The 12,801-nt window shown below is 35.0% G+C and overlaps 1 protein-coding gene across 8 annotated transcripts in view; it reads right to left on the bottom strand.

Annotated features, from left to right (window-relative positions):
• FGGY (FGGY carbohydrate kinase domain containing) overlaps positions 1–12,801 on the bottom strand; it is a 167,890-nt gene that overhangs the window by 105,004 nt on the left and 50,085 nt on the right. For 6 of the 8 annotated variants that reach the window (XM_060689938.2, XM_087889775.1, XM_034415195.3 and 3 more), the window contains exon 7: positions 6,095–6,223. The exons of the other annotated variants lie outside the window; for them this stretch is intronic. In XM_060689938.2, coding sequence (XP_060545921.1) covers positions 6,095–6,223 — 129 coding nt within the window. The remainder of the gene's footprint in view (positions 1–6,094; positions 6,224–12,801) is intronic. 8 annotated transcript variants of the gene reach the window in all.

The following is a 12,801-nucleotide window of genomic DNA, read 5'->3' as shown; positions in this document are numbered from 1 at the left end:
CAGTTTTGTTTCACCCAATGTAAAACCCTTAACTATACCCAATAAAAACAATTGTGGAGAGAATTGAATTTTTTTCTTCAAAACATTCTGCATGACCCACCAAATTTTTATCCAAAAAGCCTTAACTTTCCTACAGGTCCACCAAACATGATAATACGTAGCATCCAAACATTCACATCTCCAACATTTTGGCTGAACATTAGGGTACATACATGACAACTTTTTGGGATCTAAATGCCATCTATAAAACATTTTATAGAAATTTTCCCTCAAATTCTGCGACTGTGTAAATTTAACATTCTGAACCCAAATTTTTTCCCATGTTTCCAACATCACTGGTTCTTCAAAATTTTGTGCCCACTTAATCATACAATCTTTAACTAATTCAGTTTCTGAATCCCTTTCTAACAAAACATTATAAAGCCTTTTGATATGCATTGGACCTTTCTCTTTTATATGTCTAACCAATTCTTCCTCGTGCAACATAATACCAGTTTTTTGGTCCTCTTTCCATCTCAATTGTAGTTGATTATATTGTAACCAAGTTAGATTAATCCCTTCGTCCAACAGTGTCTGCAATGTCTTCAGCTGCCATCTGCCCGCATCTGTAAAAAGAACCTCTTTGTATAAAAACCCCCTGAGTGACATTATATTTGTATTCCACAAAATATGACCAAGATCCAGCCATAGCGGTATTTTATAATCCCATTTGAATCGGTGCTTCTTCCAAACTCTCATCAAAGAGTCTCTAAGTATATGGCTTTTAAATACTTTATCAACTTTGTCATCATAAAATAAGTAGGCATGCCATCCAAATTCAAGATCAAAACTTTCTGCATTCAATATTCCAGCCTTTTTCCTTCCAAACCAATCACTTATTAAAGTTAAAGCTGCTGCATCATAATATAACTGTAGGTTTGGAAGTTTAAGACCTCCTCTTTCTGGAACATCTTGCATAATTTTCAATTTCACTCTCGGCTTTTTCTCGTTCCAGACGAACTTATTCACTCCAGTTTGCCAGACTTTCAATTGTTTATCACTTTTAAGCACCGGAATCATTTGAAACAAAAAAAGAAATCTTGGCAAAATGTTCATCTTAACTGCTGCTATTCTTCCAAGTAGAGACAGCTGCAGTTTTTTCCAAGTCTCCATGTCTTTCTGCACCTCTCGCCACAACACCTCATAATTATTTTGAAACAATTTCATGTTTGATTCTGCAACCTGAACTCCTAGATATTTTACCTTTGGTACAATCTCAAAACCTGCCCTCCTTTCAAGCTCATGTTTACGATCTTGTGTCATGTTTTTAGCTATCATTTTAGTCTTTTTTGGATTCAGTCTAAAACCTGAAACTTTACCATAGTCTTGTATAATGTCCTTCATCAGGATTATTGATTCCATTGGTTGTGATAGGGTAACAACCAGATCGTCTGCAAATGCCTTTATTCTGTAATCCTCTTGCCTAATCATTATACCTTTCAGGATATTAGAGTCCCGTATTGTATTTAGCAAGACTTCTAGTGTTAAAATAAATAAAAGTGGGGACAGCGGACATCCCTGTCTTGTTCCTTTTTCAATTTTGAACTCTGTTGTCAAACTTCCATTAATAATGATCTGTGCCTTTTGCTCTTGGTAAATTGCTGAAATCGCCTGTATAAATTGATCCCCAAAGTCCATCTTTTTTAAAGTCTTTAGTAGAAAATTCCAATCCACTCTATCAAAGGCCTTCTCTGCATCCAAAAAGACCAGCACTGCAGGAATCTGTTTATTCTTCTCAAGATATTCCAATAAATCTATTACTTGCCTTGCATTATCCTTCATGTATCTGCCCTCGATAAATCCCGCTTGATCATCATGAATCACCTTTTGGATTACTGGCATCAACCTGTTGGCTAATACTTTCGCATAGATTTTATAGTCTGTATTCAAAAGAGATATTGGTCTGTAGTTCTCTGGTTTTTTAGGACCGACTTGTTCTTTTGGTATCAAAGATATATAAGCTGTTGTCCATGATGGGGGTATTTTACCCCCTTGTTGAATATTGCAAAATAAATCTCTGAGTTGTTCCACCATTTCAGCTTGCAAAGTTTTGTAATACACTGCGGTCAAACCATCCGTGCCAGGAGCTTTGGCTGTTTTTAACTGTTTAATTGCTACTATTATCTCCTCCTCTGTTATAGGATAATTCATTCTTTCCTTTTGTTGATCAGTAATTTTTGTAACTCTTTTATCATTTAAATATTTTTCTATAAATCCATTCTGCACCTCCTCTTTGGCGTATAGTTTGGTATAATAGTCCACAAAAGCTTCTTTAATTAATTTTTGTTGAAAAATTTCTTTCCCTCCAATATCAATACTATCAATAGTCCGTATACTCTGTTTTTTCCTCAATGTGTAAGCCAACCATCTGCCCGGTTTATTAGCGTTACAAAATGTATTGTGCTTCGCATATTGTATGTTTGTTGCAACTTGTTCCGCCATAAGCATTTGAAATTGGTCTTTCAAGAGTTTTATAGCACCGCATATTCTTTCATCTGTTGGATTTTTAATAAGTAACTGTTCTTTATTCTTTATTTCTATTTCCAATTCAGATCTTTTCTTTTGTCGAATCAGTCTATGTTTAGAGTTCATGTAGATAAGCACCCCTCTCATATAAGCTTTACTTGCATCCCACACAATTTCTACAGTTTCTACTGTTTTTATTACAACTAAGTTATATCTGGATTCAGTCTTAAAACTTCAAGAAACAGTACATTTAATTTAAACCAGAATGCAAATGACTGTGAAACTGTATTAAAATGAGTGTTGATCTTTTATAATTATTATTTTTTTCAGTAACTAAGGATTAATCAAATCTCAGTGCTGAATTTTGAAAAGGAAAATGTCAATAAGATGCTTTTTGTCAATAAGCATGGCATCTTTCACCTCTAAAATAAACACATATGTCTACATTAATTGTCTCTGTTTTTAATATCAAAATATTTTGAAAATGGAATCCTGTTGGATTTTAAGTGAAATGTATATTAAAATATTGACTGGGTCTTTACAGAGAGATTATCTTTTGAGGTTACTATGGGCAATTATTCTCGTCTCTTGATAATTCAAAAGTTAAGTTCATCTATGACATTTTAAATCAAGCTGTATCATTTACTATACGCTGACTTCTGTTATAGTTTCTTTATCAACTAGTTTGTATTTATATAAACTTCACACAAATTTGTTTGTACAAAAGTAAATCTATCCTTTACTGAGACCACATATATGAAGAATGAAGCTTTTTATTGATCCTTTTATTGATCCTTCATTTATAAAGAAGACATTCTTTATCTTCCATCTAAGAAGATATTCACATTCGGCAGGTTTGACATTTCTATTTGAGGAAATTTCCATAGTTTTGTATACTTGTATTGCATAAAGTACAGTGGGACACTGATTTTTAGTTGTAAACCTTTTGACAGGCATTCTTAACAATAACCTAATGAGAAGGCAGATGTATTCCTATTCACTAGGGAATGAAGCACTAGCACATATTCAACTGAGATTAAAACTTAATTCTGTAAAAAAAGAATTCCTAACTATCAAAATGCAAGCAGACTCTTATATGCAGCAATTCAGGCTGAAAAGAATGTCTAATTACAAGACACAATGTGTCTTGTATACAGGTTCTCAAATCAATTCTGTACCAATATTGTACACAACTGGGTACTACTGTATTTGTGTAGTAAAAATAATAGGCAGTTGTATATAGAAATAACTTGCTGAATCAACTGTATAAAGCAGCCACCACTGCTTTTCAATCAAAATAATAGTGGAAAATAAGATAACAAAAACAAGATCATTTCATTTTTCAGAAATCTACTTGCATACATCAACCCAATGAGAAAACACAGTTGTCCAAGGTTTCTAGCACATTAAATACATCACTAAACAATGAAATCTCCCTATCCTCTTTCTTGCTTTGTAATTAATTTCCACAGTAATTTACAAAACAAATGGATAGGAAGTAAAGAAGAAATAGTTTTTAAAAACTATCTATCTACTGGTAAGTGGATAAAGAGACAGGGAGTGGGCTATAGAACCACAAAGAATTTTCCCACATTTTCCTTTCAGTTTTGCACTGTTTGTAAACATGAGAAACAGTATTTTAAAGCATTTCTTTCTAATGTATGCCTAGAAATTGAACAATTGATCCACTTAAAAGACAGAAACAAATTGTCTAAAGAAAGAAGGAACTGTGCTTATACTTCGGAAGTCTAGAATTCATTTGAATTTATCAACAAATATGAATAAAAAACTGTCCCTGATTCCAAAACTTCTTTCCAGAGAGGTAGATGGACTAAATCTGGTCATTCTGAAAACTAGAATTAACTATTTTTCAAAGAAAGTGTCTAAAGATATATATCAGCTGAATTACTTGCTACTTATTCTCTGTCCAATTAATTTGACCTAATGAATTATTATTTTTTTTCAAAGCGGATAAAAAATTTCATTTGACCATCAAATTAACAATATGATATGGGATAAATTATTAGACATTAAATGACCGGCGCTAAGAAACAATACTTTAGACATGAAGATCTATAATATGTGGAAATAAACATCTATTAGTACAACAGGATTTTAACTGTAGACCAAATCTGCTTCATATGCCAGATCAGATCTGGAGTCATGTGAAGCAACAGAAGGAGGAAAAAAAGATCAGGTTGTATCTGTACTGGATGCAATGGTACAATCTGTTTTTACCCCCATTATTTCAGTAACACATGTACGCTCTAATAAGGAAAACATTTGCACTGCAGAAAGTATTCACTTTCAATATATTGTAATCAAACAGAAGATAAAAATTTGAATGCCCTTATTGAGCAATATCACAGGAACAGACAACTGTAGCAATGGAACTCTGAAGAACTATCATGTACTCAAGATATTCTCACTTTTTTCCTCAATCTGTTAACTATATTATTTAGCGCAGCTTATCAATAGTTTACATTTTATGTCTTCTTCTGCAGAAATTTTTGTAGACTGCTCAGAACAGAAGGTGCCATATAATGAAGAGATTGAAGGTGTTATTTCTGATTGTTGTTTTTGTATAGTATATTGTTTTATTGGGTGTCACTGGAAATAGGCTGCCTACAGTCTTTCATGATATCATTAAAAAATTGATGAAATGAAATCAACAGATATTTTCTTAATGGGTTTTTTTTCAGTGCCTTCCCTGCCATCTGTCTTATTTAATAGGTTGTTTAATTATTTATTTACACAGTTATCTCTAACCTGCAGGATTCAATCTGGGTTGGTCACCGAGACCAGAGTTTTTGTCTTCCAAGCTTTCAGATTCATGTTGCAGCCCACCTTCAGGGAACTTCTCTCTGGCTAGAAGACAAAATCTCTGATCCAGATCAGATTCTGTAACATTATCCTGGGACACATATATTTGCTTTCAAATACGTGAGAGATATCTATAACCTATCCACTTCCACAAATGGACCTGAGGTGGTTTACAATAAAAAATAACAACAACCCGTAAAATTAGCAATCTGTCTGTCTCATCTCCCTAAACTAAAATAGTCCTAGAATCTTCAACATTCACTCTGTAGAATAGGCAAGTTTTCTAGGTTTTATTATAGGCCAAGAGGTTAATGGCATTCCTTATCTCAAAAACTAAGATATTCTAAAAGGCTGAGCGGACCACTTAGAAGGACACTGATTGATTGCCCATCTCCTTCATTTTCTATGGGATAGTGACCCTCAGCATGCCATCCTTCAGAGATCACACAGGACCAGCCGAATTTGGGTAGAAAAGATAGTTCAGCAGATACCACATAAAGACGATAGTTAACCCTCTTACTTGGAAACAACCTGTAATCAGTGCAGTGGACCACAGCACAGGTATAATGCTGCTAACAAATGATGCCATATGTTCATCAGTTGGAGCTTCTGAGATTTCTTCAAAGGTATCGTAGCTCTATGTAGAATTGGCTGCAACAGTTAAGTTAGTCGATCTAACTTAAAATGCAGAATAATTCTATTCTATGATGCAGCCTTTACACTCAGGCACCTACGTGACAAAACCAACAATCATATCATAGAATACCTAATCCTCCAGCATGTGCATCAATAAGAGAGGCAGCTACAGCAATCCCCTTAGAAAGACCAAGATCTTCTGCAGCTTCTGCTGTTAATCCATTTCCAACTGGGGTTCCTGGAGGGAGAACTTCATTTCCTAAGCAGAAACAAGGGGGGAGGAATCAAAGCCTTACAATGCTGAAACAAATCATAGTTCTCCATGTCCCTACACTGAGATAACTTCTTTTTTATTTAGCAGATGTAATATTGCAGTTTATTTTAAAACATACATACCTAAGATATTAATCAGGGCAAACGAACCAGACCAAAGGAACAAGAAGTCTAGGTCAGTGTTTCTCAACCTGCGGTTTGAGGATTCCTGTGGGGTGGGTCCCTCAAGACCCGCTCGGGGGTCCACAAAATTAAAATTATTTGCCAGGTTATGTTGAAATATAATAAATAATATCATATCATATCATATAATACAATATCATACAATATAATATAATACCGTGATGGCAACCTATGGCATGCGTGCCAGAAGTGGCATGCAGAACCCTCTCTGTGGACACTTGTGCCATTGCCAGCTGCTCTTCTGGTTTCCAGCGCGCCAACCAGCTGGTCTTTGTGGGTGCCGGAGCACCAGAAAACCGGATAAAAAACACCCCGAAAACACCCCTGAAAATTGCTGGAAAATGGCCCAAAAAACAGGCATGAGCACTCCAGCCATCTCATCTTGGGTTTCCGGTGCTCTGGCGCACGCACACATACACATGCATGCCTGCGCGTTCCAGTTTGGGCACTTGATGCCGAAAAGGTTCACCATCACTGATAATATGATATGATATGATATGATATATGATATGATATGATATGATATGATATGATATGATATATGATATGATATGATATGATATGATATGATATGATATATAATATAATATAATATAATATAATATAATATAATATAATATAATATAATAATATAATATAAGTTAACATAACATAACATAACATAACATAACATAACATAACATAATATATAATAGTACACTATTATAACGTACATGTTAAAATCCCAGCAAACAATTGTGAGAAGCAATAGTGACACCAAAACCATCTAATTTTATTTTTAATACAATAAATATTGTATTAACCAACCTATAAACCAACACTCTCTAGAGGTCCTCTATAACTTTTAAAAGTAGAAAAGGATCCTGAAAGAAAGAAAAAATTAAGAAACTCTGGTTAAGTTTTTTAAAAATTAATTTTCTAATTTTTTTTATAAATGGATAGCCCACTGGCAAATATCATATTCAAGGTCTGTCAAATATTAATGTGTGAGGGGGGAAAGTCGCTGCTTTTGTTTTTATTTTTGCTTTTACTTTTTCAAATCATAAACATGGAAGTTTATGTACAGTACAGTATATTCCCCTATCCTGAAGGGATCCTGAACCTCTGGCATTTTAGAAAAAGATGAGAATTGACTTTGTCAGATGTAAATGCCTTATTCTCCAATGTGTAAATAATGTATATATGGAACATCAGAGGTTAACTTATTCTTTGGACTTTAATGTATTCATAACTTACCACTCCCATTCCTAGCTCCACCCCTTGTATATATAAGGAGCCACCCTCACCATTCTCGTCGCTTCTACCTTGAATATTCAGTGAATATAGAATGCCTATCATAATTAAAAAGAAATATATTTAAAGCTCTAACTCCTATTATCTTTATTGAGTCTGATCCTGAAAATATTGCAACAAGCTGGTAGCAGAGGATGGTTAATTGACTCAATAAGTAATTAAAAATGTCCAAGAAAGATAGGCCCAACACCAGGGCCTACAGCAAAGAAATAGAAACTGATCAAGAGATGATCAACGAATCCACCAATGCGATTTCGAGAGAATCCGAAGAATACACCACTGAAGAAGAAGAACTAATGAGTGAAAATAATGACCAGAAAGAAATCGAAATAGAAAATAACGAACTCAGGTCAGAGATATTAAAGATACTAAAAAGCCAAAAGAATGATGAAAGTCTCATCGCGGACCTCCAGGAGATGCTGAAGAACAGCGGAGCAGCGAGAGAGAAAAACGTCATTAAAGAAAAACCCAAAGACCAAAAAATCGTAAGTGAGATGACTACTGAGAAAATAGTTGTTAAAAAGAAAAGATGTGATCCCGCGCAAAATTTTGAATGGCAGCCATCTTGGTTTCAACGAACTTCAAAAGAGAATGGAGCAGAGCCAATCAAAACGCTCAGTTCAAAATTTCTGGCGCGAAAAACACTATCAGACGAAGAAAGTGAGAAAGAAGTCTCAAACTCTTCAGATGATCCAAAATCAGAAAGTGAAGACGATTTAACAAAATCTCAAGTAAAATCAGCAATGAAAACGCTTTTTACTGCTTTTGGGCCAAGACTGAAAATTACCAAGACATCTACGAAGAAGCAAGAAATCAAACCGGCGACTCAAGACCTGCACGCTCCCATCCTGACTTCGAAAGCGACGACGCCCGAGCCCAGAGAGCCATGCCGATTTCGCCCTACACCACAGACAAAATCGAATACCAACGCACACAAAAGGAAGAAAAGAACCGTCACCACCACCAGAACCCCAAAAACCGAGCCAGAGACCGACTCATCTGAGGAGGAGCGGATCGAGAGAGCTGAAAGGGAGAGAACCTTCCACGACGCCACCAAAGAAGAAATGAGCAACGCGCATGTGCGAAACTACGTAGACGACCCAGAAGGACTTGAACTGGCCAGAGAACCGCGCAGACTCATTGCAAGCATCCCAATGCCGTTCTGTAATTTCCTGCACTTGAGAGATCACGGACTGCCCCAGGTTGTAAGTAATGGACAGAATAATGTAGGTAACTTACCCAGTGACTTCCCAAAACTTAGAATTGATGGCATTAATTTACAAGAGTGGTATCAACAGCTTCAGGTTATTTTCATGAAAGAAAATTTACTATTCTTTATAACTAGCCCTCCAAGAAGACCTTGGACTTTAAAAATAGATTGTTTACATCATAGAGCATTTTTCATAATAATATCTAGCGTGTCTCCTGCAATGTATCATAGCATCAAACCAAACCTAACTGTATCAGAAATAATTCAATGCATGTTTAATCTATTTCACAGCGATAGCGTAGCTACAACCACAAGAATGTCTAAGGATTTCTTTTCCTCTAGAGTAAAACCAGGGGTTTCTATAAGTGAGCATTTGATAAATCTAAACAAAATAAGAGCTGAGCTACAATTGAGGGGGGAAGTGATTTCAGATCAAACAATGAAAAGTGTTATTATCAATTCACTTGATCCATCATGGGATAGCTTTATGTCACACTTAGATACCATTAATTTGGGATATTTATCCATAGAAAGTCTATCTAACAAATTGATAGCAGAAGACAATTCAAGAAAAAATCGATCCAGTAACCAAACAGACCACAAACCTTTTAGGAAAGTAATCTTTCAAGATAAACATAATGAGGCCTTTAGATGCTACAATTGTGGATCCAGGGAACATAGTAGAAGAGACTGCCCCAAAGTCTCAAGAGAGAGACATAGACCAGAATATAGGAGCAAATATAATTACAGACAATCTTCCACAGATAGACACAAATATAGAAGCCCACCAAATTACAAAGAAGGTAGAGGGGGTAGAGAAAATTCAAAAGAGAGGAAATCTGGGTCACTGAATGGGCTAAATAAACAAGACAGCACCAGAACACAGCAGGATGAGAATAACAATTGGCTTATTGATTCTGGTGCAACAAATCACACCACCAACAACAAAAGTATATTATCTTCATTTATAGAAGATAAGTTTGTGATAAAGGTAGCTAATCAAGAAAAGGTTCAAGTACTAGGCAAAGGAAATGTGACCTTGCCTGGTCTAGGGAAAATAGAGGGGGTATTATTAATCCCAGAAATACCTCACAACATACTAAGTGCCATAAAATTAAGCAGAGAATCTGATATCAATATAGTTTTCTCAAAGGGGAAAGCAACTATAGAAAAGAACAAAACAAATGTAGGTACTGTAATGATAAAAGGAGGTCTACCCTATCTGATAACTAAAGAAAGATGTTTACATAACATTGATTCAAATATGGAAGATTGTATTGAAGCAGATGATGAAAATGTCAGTAACAGTGACAATGATGAGTGTAGAATAACTCATGATCACAAAAATACATACAAGGAAAAGAAACCAAAAATAGGTAAACCAATTCATGATGAGTGTGCTCACATCTTACACAGGAAGTTAGGACATGCAAGCTTTCCTGTAGTACAAAAAATGACTGAACACGCAGAAGGTGTCAAAATAAAAAATTGTGAAAATTATTTGGAATGCTCAGTATGTAAGTCCACCAAACTAAAAACCAGTCCCAGACCAAAAAAATCTAACAGATCAACTAACAATATTTTTGATTTGGTACATATGGACTTAGTTGGTCCATTAAGTCCCTCAATTACCTATAGAAAACGTTACTTCCTAACAATAGTGGATGACTACAGCCGATATGGTTTTGTTTACACATTAAAGCACAAGGATGAAACATTTCAGAAATTTAAGGAATTCTACAAACGTATAGAAACACAACATAATATCAGAATAAAGCAAATTATGACAGATAGGGGATGTGAGTTCATGTCTAAAGAATTCTCCCAATGGTTAAAGGATAGAGGAATGTTACATTTCACGTCCAATCCTTTTTCTGCATTTCAAAATGGAGTTGCAGAGAGGAAAAATTCCACACTACAAACCATGATTAGGTGCACATTAGAGGATGCTGGTTTAGGCAAACAATTTTGGTCAGAGGCATTACATTATTCGAATTACACTCAAAATAGAACCTGGTCCAGTATTGTGAATAAGACACCATATGAGGTGATGTACAATAGAAAACCCAAATTATCACACATGCACATATTTGGAGTCACTGCAGACGTACACATACCTAAACAATTGAGGAGAAAGGGAGAAAACGTATCCAGGAGATTAAGATTCATGGGATACGAAACTGGAACCAAAGGGTACAGATTTATTGATAGTAATAACAAATTTATAGTATCCAGAACAGCTGTGTTCCATGAACAGGCCAATTGGTCAAAATTGCACCTTAATGAAATATTTCCTAATAAATGTAAAGATACGATATCTTGCGAGGAAGGAACAACAGAAAATCAAAATATTAACAAAAGTAAGAACAAAACCAAAACTTGGACTAATAGTCAGCATAAAATAAAGACAGACACATTAACAAAAAAGGAAGCTAGATATTTGCATGATAACCATAGCAAGCCTGAAAGAACTATTAGAAACAATAGAAACCAAATACCAAATAAATACAAAGATTACATAATGCATATGAATGGAGAACAAATAACACCTAATACATATGAAGAAGTATTGAAACTTCCACATGAAGAAAGAGAAAAATGGGAACTAGCTATGGAAAAAGAGATGGAAAGTTTACAAGGATTAAATGTATTCACACCTGCGATCGCACCTAAGGATAAAACAATTATAGGTACCAGGTGGATTTATAAAATTAAGAACTTAGAAGGAGGCAATACCTTATACAAGGCTAGACTAGTTGCACAAGGCTATGCACAAAAATATCCAGAAGACTATACTGATACATATTCACCCACAGTGAGAACAGAGAGTGTCAAAACAGCCCTTGTAGTAGCATCTGCACTCAATCTGGACGTATTCCAATATGACATACAGACCGCATACTTACATGCAAAATTAGATAAGGAAATATATGTAAGAGCACCACACAGTCAATACACTAATAAGAACGAAATTTGGTTATTAAATAAGAGTCTGTACGGATTAAAGCAATCCGGCAAAAGATGGTACGATTGCTTGGTAAAAGTACTTAAGACCATGGATTTCAACGCCACCACTGCTGATAACTGTTTCTTTGTAAAAAAGAGTAATGATCATATTGAATTTGTATTAATTTACGTGGACGATATTTTATACATTGGAAAGCATAAAGAGAGCAGGGAAATCTTTGTAAATAAGTTAAATGAACACTTCTCACTGAAATCTCTGGGTAAAGTGAATAAATACCTTGGTGTGCAAATTAACAAAACTAAAAGGGGATTCAAACTTACACAGAAAGATAAAATCATCGAACTCCTAAACAAATGTAACTTAAATAATGCTAAAACCTGTGACACCCCTATGCAAACTGATTTTCTTAGAAACACTGATGAATCTTCCCCTGAGTTTAAAGACAACACATTTTACAGATCAGTTATAGGTTCACTCCTTTATATATCTAATTGGACTAGGCCAGATATTGCATTACCTCTCAATCTATTGTCAAGATATGTTAGTAAACCAACCTTGTATCATTGGGAAGCTGTCAAAAGAATTCTAAGATATCTGAAGGGTACATTAGATTTTTGTTTAATGTTGGAACCCAATAATGACAGAGAACCAAAAATTACTTGTTATGCTGATGCAGATTGGGCTGGTGATACATCATGCAGAAAGAGTACTTCTGGTTATGTTTTTCTATTGAATGATTGTCCAGTTTACTGGTATACTGGTAAACAAGAACTAGTAGCCACTTCTACTACAGAAGCGGAATATGTTTGTTTGTCCAAGGCTGCAAATAACCTTGTATGGTTCAATGATCTGATCACTGATGTTTGGAAGAAACCCACCTTACCATTTATTATGCATGAAGACAATAAAG

The sequence above is a fragment of the Pantherophis guttatus genome, chromosome 3, assembly GCF_059756535.1.
Source record: "Pantherophis guttatus breed Tessera chromosome 3, ASM5975653v1, whole genome shotgun sequence".
NCBI lineage: Eukaryota > Metazoa > Chordata > Lepidosauria > Squamata > Colubridae > Pantherophis > Pantherophis guttatus.
The sequence above is the reverse complement of the archived record's forward strand: the minus strand, read 5'-3'. Positions and strand labels throughout refer to the sequence as shown.